Source organism: Elgaria multicarinata, chromosome 20 (assembly GCF_023053635.1).
Source record: "Elgaria multicarinata webbii isolate HBS135686 ecotype San Diego chromosome 20, rElgMul1.1.pri, whole genome shotgun sequence".
Lineage (NCBI taxonomy): Eukaryota > Metazoa > Chordata > Lepidosauria > Squamata > Anguidae > Elgaria > Elgaria multicarinata.
In genome coordinates, this window is record NC_086190.1 from 2,211,044 (window position 1) to 2,232,843 (window position 21,800).

A 21,800-nucleotide genomic window follows, 5' to 3' on the forward strand; every position below is an offset into this window, starting at 1 on the left:
CAGGATTGTATGGAAGGTTTCAAAAAGGTTTTTAAATGTTGTTATTAGAAACAAAGCTTATGAACTTTTAAAAATAAATTTTGATTGTTTATTTTAAAAACTACCACAAAAATCCCACGTGTCTGTTTGGCGTTTATCATCTTAAGTTTACACATTTAACACCCACTCTGACAATAATTCACCTCAACAGATATAACTCACAGCGCATTATTATATATATTAAATCCTTCTCCATTTTAAACCCCTTTCTCCACATAGTTTGGAGGAAGGTGGGCTTTATCCCTTGCCTCAGGCGTATCAAGCGGTGGTGCTTGGCTTGAGCAGGGAGTAGCCTCGGCCAGGTCTGGTGTTCAGAGCCTGTGTCGCCCCATAAGAAGTGGTGGTAGTGGTAAGGTCTGTTGTTCAGAGCCTGTGTTGTGGCAGTATCCTCCTGGATCGACTCTGCGGGATGGGCATCGGAGGCACTGTTTTACAGTGGTTCCGGTCCTACCTATGGGGTCGTTTTCAGAGAGTAGCATTGGGTGACCAGTCCTCGGCCTCCTGGCAATTGAGCTATGGAGTGCCGCAGGGCACCATCTTGTCCCCAATGTTATTTAACATCTATATGAAGCCGTTGGGAGCGGTCATTAGGGGATTTGGAGCTAAATGCCATCAATACGCTGATGACACGCAGCTCTATCTCCCTGTGACAACTGAATCAGGTGAGGCTGTGCAAGTCCTGGACCAGTGCCTAGACTCAGTAATGGGCTGGATGAGGGCCAATAAACTGAGACTAAATCCTGGCAAGACGGAAGTCCTGTGGGTGAGGGGTTCCCGAGTCCGGGAGATAGGTGCATTGCCTGTTCTGGATGAGGTTGCTCTGCCTCTGAAAGATCAGGTTCGTAGTTTGGGGGTACTCTTAGACCCATTTCTGTTGTTGGAGGCTCAAGTAGCCGCCACGGCTCGGAGTGCCTTTTACCAGGTGCGGTTGGCTCGCCAACTACGGCCTCTCCTGGACAGGGATAGCTTGACCATGGTGGTACAGGCATTGGTAACCTCAAGTTTGGATTACTGCAATGCACTCTACGTGGGGCTGCCCTTGAAGCTGCTCCGGAAGCTGGAGCTGGTGCAGAATGCTGCAGCTCGGCTGCTGTCTGGAGCTGCCCCTTTCCAGTATGTAACTTTTCTGCTGAGGGAACTGCACTGGCTGCCTATTCGTTACTGGGCCAGGTTTAAGGTTCTGGTACTTGTGTACAAAGCCCTAAACAACTTGGGACCAGGATACCTGAGAGAGCACTGTGGCGTTACACCCCACAAGTCAATTCCAAATATATGTCTACAGTTTGTAAGTCTGTGGTTTTTAGAATGTTGGCCTGAGTGGGCGGAGTTAGAATGTCTTGGGAGGGGGGAGGAGTGATATATAAGGGAAGGACGGAGGGGATTGTGGGTTCTGTTCTTGTGCTTGTTCTTTTCAGGAAAAGCTTTTCAGGGAGACTGGTTAGGGACTCTTAGAGTCTGTAGTGCTCTCTGTATTTATGGTACTTAAGTTCTGGGAAATTTGAGAGTCAGTGTAGTGAGTGGTGTCTTTAGAGTGTGGTGTGCACGTAGTGGAAGTATATTAATCAATACTGAGAATAAAGAAAGTTCAAGAGTGATTGTGTGAGAAAAAGGAAAGCGCGAATGTGAGAGTGACAGGATTGTATGGAAGGTTTCAAAAAGGTTTTTAAATGTTATTTGAAACAACTTTTAAAAATAAATTTTGATTGTTTGTTTTAAAACTACCACAAAAATCCCACGTGTCTGTTTGGCATTTATCATCTTAAGTTTACACATTTAACACCCACTCTGACAATCATTCACCTAAGCAGATGTAACTCACAGCGCATTATTATATATATTAAAATCCATTCTCCATTTTAAACCCCTTTCTCCACATAGTTTGGTGGAAGGTGGGCTTTATCCCTTGCCTCAGGCGTATCAAGCGGTGGTGCTTGGCTTGAGCAGGGAGTAGCCTCGGCCGGGTCTGGTGTTCAGAGCCTGTGTCGCCCCATAAGAAGTGGTGGCAGACGTGAGGTCTGGTGTTCAGAGCCTGTGTCGTGGCAAGCGCCTTCTCCCTTACCAACCTGCCCGGTCACTGAGGTCATCCGAGGGCCTGCTCCTGGTGGTTCCACCTAGATCCATCCTCCGATTGGAATCCACCAGGGGAAGAGCCTTCAGCGTGGTGGCCCCCCTCCTGTGGAATTCCTTGCCTCTGGAGGTCAGACAGGCTCCAACCTTGTACTCCTTTCGGCGCCTCCTGAAAACATCTTTATTCCAAGAAGCCTTTCTTTAACATGCAGCCTTGGATTTCTGTGTTGTTGTTGTTTTGCTTCTTTTTAAATTTTGTTTTAACTGTTTTATTCTGTTTTTATTTTCATTTTACCTTGTACACCGCTCCGAAATTTTTTCAATGAGGAGCGGTATATAAATATTCTAAATAAATAATTAAATAATAAATAAATAACAACTAGGGCTGTGCAGGGACACTCCAAGCCAACCCATTTCAGAGACCAATTCGGAGCTCCCAAAATGGCCCTGATCCACTTCAGCCCACTTAGGATCTGGAACTGAAGCAAGATCCAAATATCCAAAGTGGATCAGATATTGCGGCTTGCCATCGTCCCAGATCAGATCCAGAACCGAAGCGGTGCACAGCCCTAATAACAACCCACTGTGTCTTAGTGTGACATGAAAAAAACTAAATTCTGAACCCTATTTAAAGTTTCAAGCCCCTTTGAAGGTGTCGCTTGCAGAACGTGTTCCACGTTTCCCAACAAAAAAGGAGCGGGGAAGAACACTGAACTCCTCCCACAAGGAAAGGCAGCTTATGAATATTAATTCTAAAAATCCTGCAGTGGAATCAAAAGACTGCAAGCCAAATAACAGCAACAACACATTGCACAGACATGAAAGACCAGAGGAGGCTCAAACACCTGTATTGCCAGTTAAAAGTGCTTGTCTGTAAAAAGTTACATCTTTGTCATTGAAAACATACCAGTGATGTAGCCATGAAGAAGGTCCCATGGGCAACATTTTGACTTTCCAAAAAATGCCACAACTGAACGTTTCTGCAGCCAGCCAGCATCTCCCTCAGAAGGGTACCCAGACAAGGATGCTGGTGAGGACAATCTCGTCACAGAGACCAGCTGGTTTGGTCAGCCAGGATTATTTATTTATTTACTGCATTTCTATACCGCCCAATAGCCGAAGCTCTCTGGGTGGTTCACAAAAAAGGATGAAGCTTTAGCTGCTGGTGCAGGCAACTGGAATCCTTAGAGGAACTTTGGACTCCACCCCATCCCATGGCAGCAGGTTCAGCTCCCAATCTGCCTCTCTCTCCATCAACTTACACCAACGTATTGGTGGCTAAATCTCAGCACTTCACTTTTAAATGACCAAAATACATAATTTTAGATCTGCCATTCCCCCCACCTCTTTGGAATGAAATGCGGACACACACACACACACCCGTCTAGCTTCATAGGGGATCCAATACATGCTCAACCCATTCTGTCATCCGTGCGCTCAAACGTGACGACCCTTTTCTGCAATCAAGAGATTTTACAAGGTGGTAAGAGCAGCTGGGCTGTGCATTCTGAGATTAAAGGCAGGTGCAGAACGTGGCTTTAGGCAAGTCCTCCCCAGCCATATGCTGGACTACAATCCCATCATCCTCAACCAGCATGACCATCGGCCATATTGCCTCAAGGACATCCAGCTGGCGTAGCCTTTTTTAGGTGCTGAATTAAGGTTCCTGGAAATCTCAGCTCCCTACTCTTCTTTTTTTGAATGTTAACTTTCTAGTCCTTATGGCTGTGTCATGTGGCCAACACCACAGGGCGGTGGTAGAGGAGGAATGAGCTTTCGAATGACAAAAGGCTTTACCCTTTAATCAAGGCGGGCAACCCATGAGTTCACCCACCCCTACTTGAGCTGTGGGAGACCACAGGGCCTGATCTCCCCCCCACCAATTTTATTTAACATTATTTATTTATTTACTTACAAGATTTATATGCCGCTCCCCATTGAAAATTTCAGAGCGGTGTACAAGATAAAATAAAATAAAAACAGAACAAAACACTTTAAAATAGATTTAAAAAGAAGCAGAATGTACAGTGAACCATGGCTGGTCGTTAAGGAAAGGCTTCCTGCAATAATGATGTTTTCAGGAGGCGCTGAAAGGAATACAAAGTTGGCGCCTGCCTGACTTCCAGTGGCAGGGAATTCCATAGGAGGGGGGCCACCACACTGAAGGCTCTTCAGCATCTAACATCTATATGAAGCCTTTGGTAGTGGTTGAGCTCTTTCAGTGTGGCCTTGCGAATCCATGACCCATGGCTGACACAGTAGTGGGATGGATGAGGGCCAATCAACTGAGCTTGAATCCTAGTTAGAGACAGAACCTGTGGCTAAATAGTTCCTATGCCTGAGAAGTGGGTGCGTTCCCTGTTCTAGACAGCGCTACTTTCACATGTGGCTGCTTGTCTGGGTGAACGAATGACCCTTAAACATTTGAGCCGAATATATTCTAATATTGGGGGGGGGGGGGGAGAGGCATGATGGAATGGGGGATTTATTTCCTGCCGTGATCTGCTTCAGCCATCTTTCTTAAGGGTGAGTACCAATGTTTGCGCAGAAGTTGCCACTCAGTAGGCAACACACTTCGGCGCGCGCACGTACACCCCCACACAAACCCCTCCCCATCCAAGCTTCTGTCTGCCTGCGCTGCTTGTGGCACCTGGAGATCCGGTTGCAAAGGGCCGGTAACCGAGACCAGCGTCACACTGTCTGCGGGAGGCCTGGCGAACAGAGAGTTCTCACCCGGCTGTGAATAATTCATGCCATTGCTTAACTAAGGCGAGTGGGTGATCCCAGTAAAAGCCAGCACAAAGACGAGGACGTTAGAACAAGAAAGGTCTACCAGGGGTAATCCGTGGTTAATCAAAAACCTATTTAAAGCTAGGAGCACTGGTGGGGTTCCCAAGTAAACAACAAGGATGCCTGCTGTTCCTTGACTTTATTCGGACTAATATCCCAGCCCACTTTCGTTCCCGTTTAACAGGGAGAATTTGTGGAATGAATGCCAGAATCTGAACGTACACACTTTCTCCAGTGCTCATTTCCTTCTGATTTTCACCTGTATCATACCAAGCGATCACGGATCGTGCAACACAAGGATGGGCATCTCAGAATCAAAATTCATTTAACTGCACCCTGCCTTTCCATAAAATACGCCCAAAGCAGCAAACAATGATCAAATCCACAATACAAATCCCACTGACTAACCCACAAGAAACAAATAGTTACTAAGCAAAGTCAAAATAAAGTCAGGTAAGATTTGTTTCCACTGTGTTCCCTAGTGTCAGCAAGAGCTCGTGTACATCAATGGGAGGAAATTAAAGCTGTAGCGAATTATGCATACAGGCGTTTCTACCAAAGGTAAAAACAATTAGGATGTCATAGAATCATAGAATAGCAGAGTTGGAAGGGGCCTATAAGGCCATTGAGTCCAACCCCCTGCTCAATGCAGGAATCCACCCTAAGGCATCCCTGACAGATGCTTGTCCAGCTGCCTCTTGAAGGCCTCTAGTTTGGGAGAGTCCACAACCTCCCTAGGTAACTGATTCCATTGTTGTACTGCTCTAACAGTCAGGAAGTTTTTCCTGATGTCCAGCTGGAATCTGGCTTCCTTTAACTTGAGCCCGTTATTCCATGTCCTGCACTCTGGGAGGATCGAGAAGAGATCCTGGCCTCCTCTGTGTGACAACCTTTAAGTGTTTGAAGAGTGCTCTCATGTCTCCCCTCAATCTTCTCTTCTCCAGGCTAAACATGCCCAGTTCTTTCAGTCTCTTCATAGGGCTTTGTTTCCAGACCCCTGATCATCCTGGTTGCCCTCCTCTGAACACACTCCAGCTTGTCTGCATCCTTCTTGAATTGTGGAGCCCAGAACTGGGTTCATAATGGTGGATTACTTATTTTTGTATCGCTTTAAATAAATAAAAATAAAATAATTAAAAAATAGTAACAGAGGATTACTAAGGCAGGGAGAGATGTTTCACAAACAAAAACAGGTAATTTGGACCCCCTCGAATCCAGAAAAATGTTCTGATGGGAGGAAATTAGCATTCCTAATGCTTTTGATTAATTTACAGCGCAATCCTATGCATATTTATGCAGAATGAAGCCCAACTCTGAGGTAGTTTGATACAAGACTGCAGCGTTATGGTACAACCATATGCATGACTATCCAGACGTCCTATAGTGTTCAATGTGATTTACTCCAGGAAAGGTGTATATGATTGGAGCCTTTTGCTGCTTCTGTGAGTCAGTACGAGATATAAAGAGACCTACCCCGGCCATGGACCCCTTTGCAAACACATTTGTCAGGGCAAAAAAAAAAGATATTTTTTTCTCAGATATGTTTTCGTTTTGTGTTTAGCACTGGAGAAAAGCATATTGTTCCTTCACACTGCTGTCACTGGCCTTCACTGCCCCTCAGTGAGGTCATCACATCACCACGTCTGATTGGCTACCTCGTGTTACATTATCAAGAGCAATAAAGAGAAATAATCCCTGACCAAAGAGAACTAAAAATGATATAAGAATGAGGGGAAACCATACAAAATGGTTTCGTCCAAACATTACTTGTCAAATGTAGACGTACTATCCAGGATTTAAAAACCAAAGTAAATCAGTAAACATTTAAAATACACATATTTTAACACACTTATGGAATGGCTATCCTTCTTCTGAGACATACCATATTTCTTCGATTGTAAGACGCCATCGATTGTAAGACGCACACTAATTTCAGTACCACCAACAGAAAAAAAACAAACCCTAAGACACACCCGCGATTCTAAGACGCATCCCAGTTTTAGAGATGTTTATATGGGGGGAAAAGTGTGTCTTAGAATCAAAGAAATAGAGTAATTGGTATTTTAAGTATCATTTGGTTTTGAAATACTTGATTATATATTTGCGTGCATTGTGACCCCCATTCACCTTGCTATTCCTGATTGGCAAAATCATGGACGTTGGTTCCTCCAGGAAAGAAGGGAAGAAACAGGGTGAACGACAGGTCCAAATATTACCGGAGAGAAACTGGAATATTGAGATTTTTGCCCCCAAGGAAGTAATATGAACAGAATGGACAATGGTGCAGGATCCGTCCAATGGTGCCGTGCTAACATGAGAACAGACTCCATCGATTGCTGTCTCCTATCACTCCGAGGCTGTTTGTTTTTAAAAGTTGTTTTTTTAGTTACAAACATTTCTAACTGGGAGGCCGGCATGCTGCAAAGCGAAGTGATGGCCTCCTGCACCATCTTTCTTTCGAAGAATGTCTCTGGGCCCCAGAAGCATTCTTAGAAAACAAACACAACAGGGTGTGTATGGGTAGGGCTGCCGCCCAGTGCTTCAGTCTGGAAATGGGCCCAGCCAGCCCCAACGAAGGAGAAGTAAACTGGGACGCACAGGGAACTTTCTGGGAGGCTAGAGAGGTGGGCAGAGAGCATTTCACCTGTGTGGTGTGCAGTGCTGGGCCATGACTTGGAGGGCCTTCAGGCAAGGCAACCTCGATAGGCCCCTCCCTCAGTGGGTCTACCTTCTCACTGCCATTGTCACCAGCTCCTCCTCCTCCTCCTCCTCCTCCTCCTCCTCCTCTTTTCTCTTGCTTGACATGCCAAGAGTCAGTGAGCGAGGAGGCTGCGGCATAGAATCATAGAATAGTAGAGTTGAAAGGGGCCTCTTAAGGCCATGGAGTCCAACCCCCTGCTCAATGCAGAACTCCACCTTAAAGCATCCCTGACAGATGGCTGTCCAGCTGCCTCTAGGGTGGGAGAGCCCACCAGCTCCCTAGGGAACTGGTTCCATTGTCGTACTGCTCTAACAGTCACAAAGTTTTTCCTGATCTCCCGCCCCGCCTTCTCACCACCTTGCAGCAAGAGGTTTGGAGAACACGCAGGTTGCAATGACGATTGAGTCCAGCACTCTGTTCACACAGTGGCCAACCAGCCGTCGACCCACAAGCAGGACTCAGTGCAGCAGCACAAGGCTCCCTCAGTGCAGCAGCACAAGGCTCCCTCATCCCTGGACGGGTGTGGGGGCGGGGGCTCTGAAAGTGCCCAGATCACTACATTATTAGCGTGGCTGGAAGGATATCATTCTCCCAGCCACGTTAATGGAGTAGGCAATCTGCACACTTTCTGAAGGCCCAGGAAATGCTTGCCTTGCTCCTCATGCTGCACCTTTCCCAGACATTAAATTCCCGCCCCCCCATCCAGATCCCCCTTGGGCATGAAAAAAGATGACATGTCCAGGGAAAAGAGAACAGTTGGTCGGGCTAACTTTCCACCCATGTTCCCCAGCAACTGGTGCACACAGGCTTACCGCCTCGGATACTGGAGGTAGCACACAACCATCATTATTCCAAGAAGCCTTTCTTTAACATGCAACCTTGGATTTCTGTGTTGTTGGGTTTTTTTGCTTCTTTTTAAATTTTGTTTTAACTGTTTTATTCTGTTTTTATTTTCATTTTACCTTGTACACCGCTCCGAAATTTTTTCAATGAGTAGCGGTATATAAATATTATAAATAAATAAATAAATAAATTAAATAAAATCAGGGCTAGTATTTATTATTTATTTATTTATCATATTTATACCCCACTCCTCAGCCAAAAAAGGCTCTCGGAGCGGCTTACACTTAGCAAAAAAGACAGTCCCTGCCCTCAGGCTTACAGTCTAATAAAGACATGACACACAAGGAAAAGGAGTTCAGGAGGGAAGAGGTAAAGAGAGAGAGAAATTAAGTGGACTGGGAAAAGGGCTGATGGGATTGTCCTGCTCCCGAAGGAGGGGAGTCCAACAGGAGCAGGCCCCCATGTTTCCTCGGCCTGCTCCTGTCCCCTCGGTCCTTCTTCTTCCCCACAGGGCCAAGATGGAGTAGCCACAGATAGCTTTCTCCTCCTCCAGGAATTTATCCAAGCACCTTTTAAAGCCGTCCATATTGGTGGCCATCTTGTGGTAGTGAATTCCATAGTTCCACTCTGCACTGTGCAAAGAAGGACTTCCTTTTATTTGTCCTGGATCTCCCACCAATCATAAGAACACCAGAAGAGGCCTGAGGCTGGCTCAGACCAAGCACTCTGTTCACACGCTGGCCAGCGAGCTGTCGGCCAGGGACCAACAAGGCAGGACATGGTTCAACAGCACCCTCCTGCCCATGTTCCCCAGCAACTGATGCACACAGGCTTCCTGCCTCAAATACTGGAGATACAGCTTCATGAGATGTCCCCTGGTTCTAGTATTTTGAGAGCGGGAGAAAAATGCCTCCCCCTCCACATTCTCCACACCGTGCATCGTTTTGTCCACTTCTCTCCTGCCTCCCCTCAGCCTCCTGTTTTCCAAGCTCAACAAACCCAGGTGTTGTGACCTTCCCTCATTGGGGAGATGCCCCTGCAGTGAAGTGGGCCCTTGACAGGCGCTCAACCACACCTACCCGTGGCAGCAGCACTGGTTGTGGGTGTTTTGACCAGTGAGTGTGTGATCTGTGTATATGTTAGCTGGTTGGCTGGCTTTTGGTGTGGTGCACGCTTCCGCTCGATTGGACGGGCACAGGGCCTTGCTCTTCCTAGGCATGGGGCAGGTGGGATGATGCGGCACATGTTTTGTCTGGCTTTTACGTGTGGGCGTGTTTTGCCTTTATGTAAGCAAGCATGTGGTCTTCTGAGCACCAACAGCTTGCTTTGAAGGAAATGGGCGTCCTGCTCTGCTTCTTAGTAGCAAATATGTGATTTGGTTGCTCGGGGACGTAAGGCAGCTGTGGAACGGCCGTTTACGGCCGTTCCACGGCTGCCTTACATCCCCGAGCAGCCATTTTGTGGGAGCGCCCACAAAATGCCAGATGTCTCCAAAGATTGGAGAGTCCCGATTTAGCACCTCTCTGCCAGGAACGTCTGCCTAGGCTCAGGCTTTCCGCCGCTCTTTGCTCCGAACCACACGTTCGGAGGCCACCTGCCTGCTAGATCATAATCCACTTAGTTGACTTGTATTTACCTGTATGGACTAATCTGTGGAGGACGAAGAGCCACAGGAACGTTTCGATGGGAGTCCACTGGTAACAGCAGCCTCCCCGCAAGTAACCATCGGACTGCATTTCCTGCAGGTCTAACAGCTAAGGAATCCCTCCCCCTCCCCTCCCCCTCTTAACTTTTCACTCTTGCAGCTAAGACCTACTTTGAGTGCATAAAGGAACAACAATTATCCTATGAACTCGTGAAGCCATCTTACAAAAAGTTTGTCCACCTAACCAAGTACTGTCTGCATTAAGCAACAATGACTCTTCAAGGACTCAGAAAGAAATTATTTCAGCCCTGTTAGCTGAGATCCTGTAACTGGTAGGAATTGCAGAATGCATTTTCTCCATCAACTGAGCTACAGCCCTTTTCGTGATGAGGAGGTAGCGCTGCTCATCTCAACCGAGGCAGCGAAGACCTCCGTGGGACTTGGACATTGGACTTCAAATGTCCAGGGGGAGTCCTGAGACAGCAGCTATGCAACAACTCCCATTGGAGTCCCCTGCCATGCTTCTGCTTCCTGACTCATGCGGAGAGGCAACAGGCAACCTCCACTACAGGCAGATCATATTTCTGCCTCTCTGCATTGGGAGGAACGGCCTGACTCCATTGCCCAGTGAACTGGCAGAATTACCTGCCCCTCTGCAAAGGAAGAAAGGAAGAGCAGGTCAACAAATCATCCAGAGACAACTGTCATATTAGATCCCTGATAGCGCATTCACACATGCAAGTCGCTGTTTGACACTGTAGCCAGAGAGCAAGTCAGCTCTTTTGAGAATCTCACCTTCCGTAGAAAAGAAAGAGAGCTCATGTGTGGGCGTGAAGATGGACTGAGACAACGCCTGCTGAAATATGTCAAAGCAACCAAGTGTCTGAATAACATCTTTAAGAGAGGGGTGTGTGTACGTGTGCGCCCCCCCCTCCCCAGCTGGCTGTTCCTCTGTGTAACTAGCAAATATATGGGAAACTGTGAAATTGATGCAAACTTTTCTGGATATGCGTATTTCATTGTGCTCTAAAATGAACAGTGATCAAAGACAATGCATTGAATGAGCTGACCTGGTCATTAACTTCTGCATGATTTAGACAGAGTTCAGTTTTCCTTGACGGTGTGTTCGGACCGCCTGGCTCCATAGTTCCTCTCTCGGCCTCTTCCACAGCCAGGGGCAGCCTCCGCTCTAGCCAGCCTCTTTCAACACCCTCCCCAATTCCTGGTCCTCCTTCCGTCCAAGAGATTTGGACAACAAACCGTCCCACATTTTCCTCGTAAAGAGTCCCAAATATAAGCAGGTTTTTAATTACCATGCCAGCTCTCTTCTCTCAGTCCGGGTTATTTATAGGCCTATCACACTCACTCATCATGGAAAATGAGATTAAGAGGCCTGTAATCTGCAAAGCACAGGTCTGAGGCATCGACGGCGACCTGCTTTCATGGCTGGTGGCGATTATTCTGCGGCAAACCCCTTCACCGGACAGCATTTTTAAACTGTCACCTCCCCGAATGCTTTTCTGGCACCGAACTCAGCGCTGTGGCTTGCCGGCAGAAATCTGGGGAACTGGACGGCCCTCATGCAGTTCTGTTAGTGGGCAAAGCAGGCTATGGATTTGACTCCCACCAGGTGATGATTTAATCCAGAAGCAAGTTCACAGCCCTGGGAAATGCACAGCACGTCCCAAGGGTGTAATCTGCAGCTATGTAGCAGAGCAGCTCCTAGAGATGACCCGGCGTCCTCTCAGGCTTTTCAAGAAAAGCAGCCAGGTGGGCCAACGTGGATTATTGCCCGCTGCACAAGAGAGGGGGGAAATACATTTTTAAAAAGTGGCCAGCAGGTCACTGGGGAAGAATCTCTATGCTGCCAGTTTAATGCAACAGGGAAAGCCAAGTTTATTATTAGCATATGATGTGGCATTCCACAGAGTCACATAAGCAAAAAGCGGGTGCCTGCCCCAAAGAACATACAATCCAAACTAAAAATGCCAGGACGTATACACATGGGTAAAATCCAAAAGACCTACTTAGAGCAGACCCGTTGAAATGGAAAGGACTTAGGAAAATAATGACTAATTTAAGCGCTATACATTTCAATGGGTCTACTCTGAGTAGGACTTATGTTGGATTTTACCCATGATTCCCTATTTGGAAGCCCAATTTCTGCACTGCACAAATCCCCAATTAAGTCAGACACTGACTCATCCGTTTTCAGTGCCAACCTGACTCAGAATTCAAGAACTTTTGAACCATCTGGGCAATTCACAACCTCAAACCTGCTCTCATCTGCCTGCTCAACCCCAAAGTTCATTCTGGACCTTTTCTTTTTAAAAAGCAGCCAGTCTATTGGAGATATAAGAACTGCTGAATTGCCCCAAACAGGATGGCTGAGCTACCTCACCACAACCAGATGTGCAAAACTACCACAGATTCTCACCAAGTCTCCAGTGAAGGCAGGCTTGCAAATCAGGCCTCAGATGTTTTGAGTCTTCTTACTCATCTGTCAGCCTTTTATGGGACATGGACAGATTTGGAATGGGGGTGGGGGAGGCTAAGAGGTAAGAATCCTTCTCATCCAGCCACCAGTGTTTCCCTACCCTGTTGAATGGAGGACATACCAGCCAGTCACTATCTCAACCAGACAAGTTGGCAGCCATGCACAAGCCTGAGTTACAAATCGCAAGCCCGGTTCATGAAGCAGCCACCTAACCAAAGGCAGAGCATGTATCTAACCAGCCTGCTCCCTGGTTTTCCTGGGGGCTTGGAGCAATGGAAGAGCAGAGATTTCAGTTCAGCAGACAGTGGAGGGAACTGTGTGATGAGTCCTCTCAGCATGGGAAGGAGCCCTTTCAGGGCCTCCTTGGTGGTGGTGACGTTGCCAAAGAAGTTGTGCTTTTCAGCCAGCATCGCATCGGCACGGAGCTCTTCCAGGTGGTCAACGGCTCGCAAGGTGGGAGTAGAGAAGGCTTCCTGTGACCTGTTTGCAAGGCTGTTTCTGGATCAAGCCACTCACACCCATATTCCACATTCACAGAGATCTCGGATGTGTCGACCAGAATTGCTTGTCCTGTTTCTACAGGTACTTCTCAATTTGTACAGGCTGTAGATGCCGACAGAATCCTTGGAGGAGTGAGACCACCCTTCCTCGACCTGGACTGCCACTCCCATCATTCCCAGGCAGCACAGCCAAGGGTCAAGGATGCTGTGAGTTGCAGTCCAAAACATCTGGAAGGCACGGCTGAGAGTTCCCTCTGGCCTCCAGGTACGCACTGCGAAAGCTCTCATTCACAAAAACTGGCACCCTCTTTGAATCCCAGCTTGCGGGATAATTCCTGGCTAGTCTCCAAGAACACCAACTTTTTATTGATATAGTGTGCCGGACTTGCCTGTTCTCAGAGACTCCTGCCCCACCCCACCTGGTCTCTGAGTAAGTTACTGATCTGGTGGTTGGAAGGGATGCCAGCCCAGAGCAATGACTCATGCAGAGACTCAACAGGCATTCCTGCTGCATGAGGAGCACTTGGACCATTCAATCACAGCTGATTGTTACTCTCTCCACAAGGAAAACTGATCGGAAGGAAGCCAGGCTGGAGCAGTGACTCACACAGAGATCCCCCAGTCATCCTCTTCTATCATGGAGTGTTTTGGTCCTGCAGTTTTTTCCTTAACGTATCTCCACGCCAAACATTTTGGGAATCACCACCTTCACTCCTGGCTACTCGCGAGCCTGCTTACACACCGCTGCAAGAAAGGCCGTGTGTGCCAGAACCCACACAGCCAAACTATGGGCCCAGTTGGCCCACACGCCCATTGTCTGTCACTCCACGAAAGCGGCGCTGTCCACGGCCCCCTCCTCTTCCCCCTGCGTTTCTCCAGCATGGAAAGGTCTCCGGTCCACGCGCGTTGGAACCGGCCTTTCTCCCCTGCTGGAGGCTTAGCCCATTTACATAACCTCCAGCCCAGACAAAGGCCGCTGTGTTATCGCCCTGCTGCAAGAGCGTGGTGTGCAAATCCTCCCCGGCCCCCCGTCTGCCGGCCGGCCATATTTCCATCAAGATTTAAAATGTGCTTTGTTGGGGTCGCGTTCAGAGAGTGGGCGTTTGACTTCCCGCCCCGATAAAGCTGTCACCCGAGGAGAAAGGCGGCGCGGCTTGAACAAACGAGAACAAATCGTAGCCGTGGGCCGAACTGATGCCCTCCTCGCCCGGCCGTTTGCTGAATTGGGTTTTGTTGTCACCGTGAGACAAGACAGGGGCCAGATCTTGCCAACATCTGGGCAGGTAAATAATTTGGCAGAGGCTTTCGCCCACTCTTGCTACAACATCCACAAAAGAGGCCTTTAGCCAATCTCATTTTAGTGGTGATAAACCAACACAATTATATGAACCCTAGTTCTAGCCCAGCGGTCTCTAGGTGTGTTGGACTTCACTGCCTATCATCCCCAGCCAGGCATGATGGGAGTCATAGTCCAAACCATCTGGAGGGGGGACACCCAGCCGAGGAAGTCCGACATAACGGCTTCTCCAAATACGTGGAAGAGAGTGCCAAGACCACACGGACCCTTCCCGTCATGCAGAGGGGCCCCACACCAGCCCTGGAAGGTGGAACCCTCCCAGGAGACTGTCGAACAAGACGGCTTGATGGTCTCGACGTTCCTCGGATTCCCCAAACAGTAATTCCAAAAGCCAGGGAGGGGAGCTACAGGTGTGTGTCAGCAGCAGAAACCAGTTGCTCGGATGCTGAACAAGAGAGGGCAGCACAGGTCACTCCGAGAGGCGCGATAACCGATTGAGCCCCTCCAGCAGAACCAGAACCGGCACTTCTGTTTGGCCCTCTTTTGCATCTGGCCACTTTAGGGATAAAAGGCTTCACACGTTCCGAGACCTGGTGGCTGTTTTGCAAAGGTATTCGAGTGTCAAGGGGTTCGGGTTTTTTGCCCGCCTGTCGCTTCACAGAACTCGCTTGAAAAGCGGAGAATTTCAAGCGAAACCAACACAGTGCCATGGCAAAGCTAGGCAACGCCTTTGCAAATGGCTGCGATCCGCTCCCTCCAGAATGCAGCCTCAGTTTGCTTTTCTGTGAAATGGGTTTCTGTTACAGCTGGAAAATGTGGGTTAAAAAGCAGCGATGGGGTGTGTTCTTTGCATTACCACTGGCCCCACCAACCTCTTATACCTTCACCTTCCAGGTACCAAAAAGTTGAATAAGACAGACCTGGTGCACCTGGTAGATGGATGCCAAGGGCACGGAATGGACTGTATCACTTCACATTGCAGGTGCAGAGAGGACCCCATTTTTGCATTTACTACAGCATTTCAACAACAACAAAAAGCTCCCTGCAACTAGAAAGACAGCACAGCAGGCCAAGGACCAAGCTGGAACATTTCTCGCTGCCCTGCTAGTTTTCTATATGCAGGGAGATTATTTTTATTTATTTATTTTGCACAGAGCAGCATGCAAAACTGCAATTCATTCTAGTACCCCGTTCTGCTGCACGTGTACACCTAGCCCGAGTGAGGAGACAGCAAGCGACAGACACGTGTCTGTGAACCGGCCTGCCAGCCAGGCAGAACATTCCACCTCCAAAGACACTGCAGAGAGAACGCAGCGCCCGCCCCTCACAGAGCAGGGGATTCAAAGAAGCCAGAAGAGAACTGAATGGAGCCAGCCAACCAACTGCAAATAGGAGGCGGCCCGATTTCCATTCGTCTGGCAGCTGGAATCGTCTCGGACAATCATACAGAAGAGTTTCTCCCTTTTCTGGCAGCGGATGGGGGCTTTCCCCATTTCAGATTTCTGCCCAGGCACAACAATGAGGTCAAAGGGGGGGGGACTCTTTAGCAGCCCCATCCAACAACACTACCCACCACTGTCCTGTCTGTAGTTCAGGATGCAAGACAAGTTTTATTTCCAAATTAAAATGTGAACTTCTGCCATCACATTCAAAGGTAAACACACTCCCATGGCGTGCAGGGGGAGAAATGCAGGGGTTTAGTGCCCGCTCCAGGTTTTTGAGGCCACTTTCAATGCCCCCCCCTCCCTCAGTGAACCTACCTCTTCCCTGCCATGGCCACCATTGGCTCTAGCTCCTCATCCTCTCATGAGGACGTAAGAAGAGCCCTGAGACTGGAAGAGACCGAGGGTCCATCTAGTCCAGCACTCTGTTCCCACAGGGGCCAACCAGCTGTCGACCAGGGATGAACAAGCAGGACACGGTGCAACAGCACCCTCCCACCCATGTTCCCCAGCAACTGGTGCACACAGGCTTACTGCCTCGAATACCGGAGGTAGCCCACAACCATCAGGGCTAGTAGCCATTGCCATCCTCCCCTCCCCCAGGAATTTACCCAGCCCCCCTTCAAAGCCATCCAAATTGGCGTCCATCACTACATCTTGTGGTAGTGCATTCCATAGTTCAACTATGCGCTATGTGAAGAGGGACTTCCATTTATCCATCCTAAATCTCTGCCATGGGAGACGACCGCATTGGGTTCTAGTACTATGAGAGAGGGAGAAAAATGCCCCTCTCCCCACTTTCCACACACCAGGCATCATTGTGTCCCCCTCAGCCTCCTTTTCCCCCCAAACTGAACAGTCCAGCTGCTGTAACTTCACCTCCTAGGGGAGATGCTCCAGGCCCTGGGTCATCTGAGTTGCCCTTTTCTGCAGCTTTTCCATCTCTACAATAGACTTTTCCCCCCAGTATGGTGACCAGAAGTGGACACAGTATTCCAAGTGTGGACACAGTATTCCCAGCCAGCCATAGCCTTCGCACCACCTCGTCTGGGCAAGATTGAGAGGCAGGTAAGCAAGCCAGTTGCAATGGTGAAGGGACGCCAGTCCACAGGGTTCTCGTCAGCGGGGCCCTGCTCAGGTGCACCTGTGCAGGTCTGACGTGCACACTCCGCGCATGCATACACATACTTGCTGGCTGTAGCTGGTAGCCAGACCGGGAGACAGCAACTAGCCCACAGGCCAGAAACAACAACAGCAGCTAACTCACTTGCCATCATCCAGGACAAAACTCCCCATCTCTCTCTCTCTCTCTTACCTGGGACAATGCCCAATGAGGAGTCGCAAGGAAGGGAAGTCTCCTTTGGCTGCTGCGTAGTGAACAGGTAAAGCCCCTGTGTCCGTGGCCGCTAGCGGGTCGCTGCCCCCAAAGCGCAGGAGCCAGTCAATCACTTCGTGGTGGCCGAACCGGGCAGACAGGTGCAAGACGGTGGCCCCGGAATTGTCCGTGTCCTGCAGGTCGGAAGACACAACCAAGAGGATCAAGGTGTCGCCACGGAACAGGCACAGGAGACCGTCAGCGACATGAGACGTATAACTTCGGAGGACCATCTCAGCATTGGAAAATTGGTATATATTATTCAGGAAGGAGTCAGCATGGATTTAAAGTTTGCCTGGACGCTCTTTTGCAAAATTAAGAAAGGCCTGTACGTTGCCATTCACCTGGTCGCCTATGGCAAATCAGGATCGCCTATAGGCAACCCAGCAGGGAAGCTGCACAAAGCATGGGTTATTTTAGCTCACAAATGATTCACGTAGGATTGTGTGGACTGGGCAAACAGGCCAATGTCTTTTTGCGAGTTTATTTGCAAAGCTGCCTAAAAAGGTACCACCTGTTCATTCACCCTTTGCTCTCCATATGGTATGCCAACAGCTTGAAACGCACCCTGATTTAATCTGACAAGAGCTTAACTAATGCAAAGCAGTTGGTTAAGATATAAAGAGCTGAGATTCAGTGCAACCAAGTGGCTGTAGGGTCAGACTAGGACCAAGGAGACCTGGGTTCAAATCCTTGCTCAGCATTTGTATATTCAAGTATTTGTATCCTGCCTTTTGCAATAGCCTCGAACATGGATTAGTAAAATCAGAAGCATAATATAAATACACAAGAAAACAGGATAAAGCAACACATTAAAACAACAAGAAGTAAGTAAGTAAAAATCCAGGGGAAAAAAAACAGTAATCAATAAATTTAAACGGGGCCAAAATGGTGCTAAAAAGTCCTGGAGAAAAAGACGAGCGTCACCTGTCACAACCAAAACTCCACAAACCAAAACTACAGAGTGCCTAAAAGGACAAAAGGATAAACACTCACTTAAAAGCTGTTATTCCAAAATATAATAATCTACTTTCTAACGCGGCCTTCCTCAACCTGGGGCGCTCCAGATGTGTTGGACGGCATTCTGGGAGTTGTAGTCCAACACATCTGGAGCGCCCCAGGTTGAGGAAGGCTGAATGGGTTATATAATTTGTACTTCTGAAGTAACTTCTTGAAAAGTCCTAACATTAAAGCAATATTCCAAATCCTGCGGATACTGCTGGTGGTTGTCTGTCCCGTCCCCAAGCCTGTAGCATTACACATTCCCTCATAATTGAGTAGCCACTGCCCACAGATGGTTACAAGCATGGCTGGCTAGGGCATGCTGGGAGTTGTAGGCCTTTTTCTGTCTAAACATGCATAGGATTGTAGGACATTTCTCTGTCTAAACATGCATAGGATTGCAGGAATTTCTCTGTCTAAACATGCATAGGATTGTAAGACATTTCTCCGTCTAAACATGCATAGGATTGTGCCTTAACCCTGCTTTCCCCAACCTAGCACCCTCTAGATGTGTTGGACTACAATTCCCATATTCCCCCAGCCAGTTGGAAGGTACCAGGTTGGGAAAGCTGGGTTAAATTATCTGACTGGCAACCCCTGAAAGCATAACACATCCAGTCCTCCAATTGTGGAAAGTGAACCATGGAATACATGAGATACACGGTTGATCTCCTCTTGCTATCATGGAACACAATCCCACATGTTTCTACTCAAGAAATTCAGTGAGGCTGACCCACAGGTAAACATATATAAACCTGTACTCTGAACTCCCCGTCCAGGCCAGAAATTTGGCTCTTTTCAGACATTATACCAAACCATGGTTAAGGAAGTCAAACTATGCCTTGATGCATACCTTAATCCACCCAATGCCCTCCGGATGTTTGAACTACAACTCCCATATCCCCTGACCATTAGCCAGGCTGGCAGAACCTGATAGGAATTGTGGCCCAAAATGGCTGGAAGGAGCCGGGCTTGGGGCGGCTTAATGTGTTACTGCTTTGGCAACCGTGCTTTGTGCTCAGCTGGCAAGTCAGCTGTGGAAAGCGGTGAGCCCACAACGGTTTGGCGCGATATCTGAGCTGACAGCTCTGTGAATTGGGCACATCGCTCTCCGCCTTTGGAGGCCTCCAGAGCACAGTTCCTGTGTCAGGTATTTGGAAGCTCAAGCCACGGTTTGGTTTGGGTTTCTGAACGACGGTTAGCACAAACCTTGGTTAGAGAAGATGTCCAAACAGAGTAAGCCAAACCAGCACTCCTTGAATGCACTCTGCTTTTGCCTACATCACAAGCAACGTTCTCATCCTAAACGCAAAACATCTCAAACGTATCTGGGGAGGAGGCCTGTATGCTTGTCCAGATACAGGGAAACAGGACCAGTCCAAAAAAGGAGACTTGTTGCAGCTTAAAGTCTAAACAACTGCCTTGGTCCGTGTTCTGCTCATACGTCTTCCTCCCTGCATGGAAGTTCAGGCAGGGGGAAAGCAAAAGAAATCAGTGTAGCAAAAGAGTCCGGGGGTTTCAAAACCTAAACAGAATGGTGTAAAAAAAAAAAAACCAACCCAAAATGGACCGAGTCAGAAAATGCGTAGAAATGACACCTGCTGAAATGCCCTTTTCAATACAACTGTGAAAGATACAGAAGCCCAGTCTTCCTTTCCATAGGGTCACCCTATTCTTGCCAGGAACTAAACCATAGGAGAGATATTTCAACCTTTTAGATGGTGAGGAGGGTTCAAAAGCCAGGAAACATTACACACTACTGTGCCATAAGAGAACATGCCATTGAGCCAAGATAAGGGACCAGTGCCCGCTGTCTCTCTGCATGAGTCAACTTCTCTGGTCTTGTGCCTTCCTCCCCCACCCCCAGAAGGGGTGATTCTGCCACATCTCTCCATTGGAAGCTTTCAATCACTTCCAAAACGGACACAACAGAATTATTTGCCTTCAAAGGAAACTGCTTGCCACCTCTCTCCATGAGTCACTGCTCTGGGCTTGCCTTTTCCCTTTGAGAGAAGGTGATTCTTATACACTCTTAAAAGTAAAGCTTTTCAGCTGCACCTGGGTGTTTTTTGGTTTTTTAAAAGGCCTCAGCCATCAGGAGTTTGGGAATCATGGGGAGACCTAAATAGCAGTGGTTCCCTGAGAGGGATAGGCAACCCAGTGCCCGCCAAATGTTTTGGACTACCACTCCCATCATTCTGTGCTGGCTGGGGCTGATGGGAGTTGTAGTTCGAAACATCTGGAAGGCCTCCAAATTACTCCCCTGCTCTTAAGATCTCAAGCAGACGTAACTTTTCCTAGCCCTCCTAACTGAAGACGGAACCCCGGAGATGTCCCAGGTTGGATATGGGAGCTGCTGCATTAAAAGCAGATGCTCTAAGCTTGAGTTGTTCATGGCTGAGGCCTGCCTAAGATTCATGGGAGGCTGCAACCTTGATGAAGCTAAGTGGGTCTAGGCCTGGTCAGTTTTTGGAAGGGTGACTACCTGGGAACCCCATGTACATTGATTCCTGCATTGAGCAGGGGGTTGGACTCGATGGCCTTGTAGGCCCCTTCCCACTCTATGATTCCATCTATCTATCTATGTTACCCCTCAGACACACTCATAGTCCTATGCAACTTTAGAAACAAAAGTCCTGCAACTCCCAGCATTCTTTGTAGGACTTTTTTTCAGTCTAAACATGCATAGGATTGCACCCCGAGAAGATGTGAGAAAGGAAGCTGCATCCCCCGGTGTGAAAACAATTTTTTTTTGCCATATGTAAAGAAACCAATACAACGTAAACATGCCAATTAAGCACCAAACCTGGAAATCCCCCCTCCTTTTGTATCCATTTTGCCTCAAACCTTCATGAAATGGACCCTTCCCCCATATAGCTGATGGTTGCTGAAATTTAAACTGGAGGTTCCTTGGGTGTGGGGGGCAGGGACCCATCATTCTCAAAATTACATGACTCTGTGCCATGACTTTGCAAAGAACATCTCAAAGGTTATTTCCCCCAAAATATCCACACATACCTTTGCCACTCCTCTGTGGCTTAAGAGAGAGAAAAAAGCCAACTCTTGTGAATCCTCGTTTCTTAGTCACCTGGAGGCGATCCTTAATCACAACAGGCAATCAGACCAATGGCTCATTAGAAACCTGCTGTGAGTGATGTATGCAGCTCACCCCCCCCCCCTCCAGCTGCTGGGAAAAGGAAGCAAATCCCAAACAATGTCCAAAGGACCAGATATAACCAGGAATAATAATAATAATTTTATTTAAGATAAGGGAGCAAGGATATAAGAATTAAATAATCTTCTTGACTTAGTTGTGGCTATGAAGGAGTTTTAAACAGTTGCTTAGGGTGAAATTCCCTCTTCATCACAACAATTAAAGCTGTGGGAGCTATATGAGAGTGACCAGATACAAAAGAGGGCAGGGCTCCTGCAGCTTTAACTGTTACAATGAAGAGGGAATTTCACCAGGTGCTGCATGCATACAAATGATACCTGCTGAAATTCCCTTTTCTATTCAACTGTTACAGATACAGAGGTCCGGTCCTCCTTTTCCTGTGGTCACCCTACTTACGTTTTAGGAATAAAAGATCTCCCCTAACCTG

General features: G+C 48.0%; 1 protein-coding gene across 1 annotated transcript in view; it reads right to left on the reverse strand.

Annotated features, from left to right (window-relative positions):
• Positions 1-21,800, reverse strand: part of ESPN (espin) — a 107,922-nt gene that overhangs the window by 84,882 nt on the left and 1,240 nt on the right. The window contains exon 2 of the mRNA XM_063145359.1: positions 17,137-17,330. Coding sequence (XP_063001429.1) covers positions 17,137-17,330 — 194 coding nt within the window. The remainder of the gene's footprint in view (positions 1-17,136; positions 17,331-21,800) is intronic.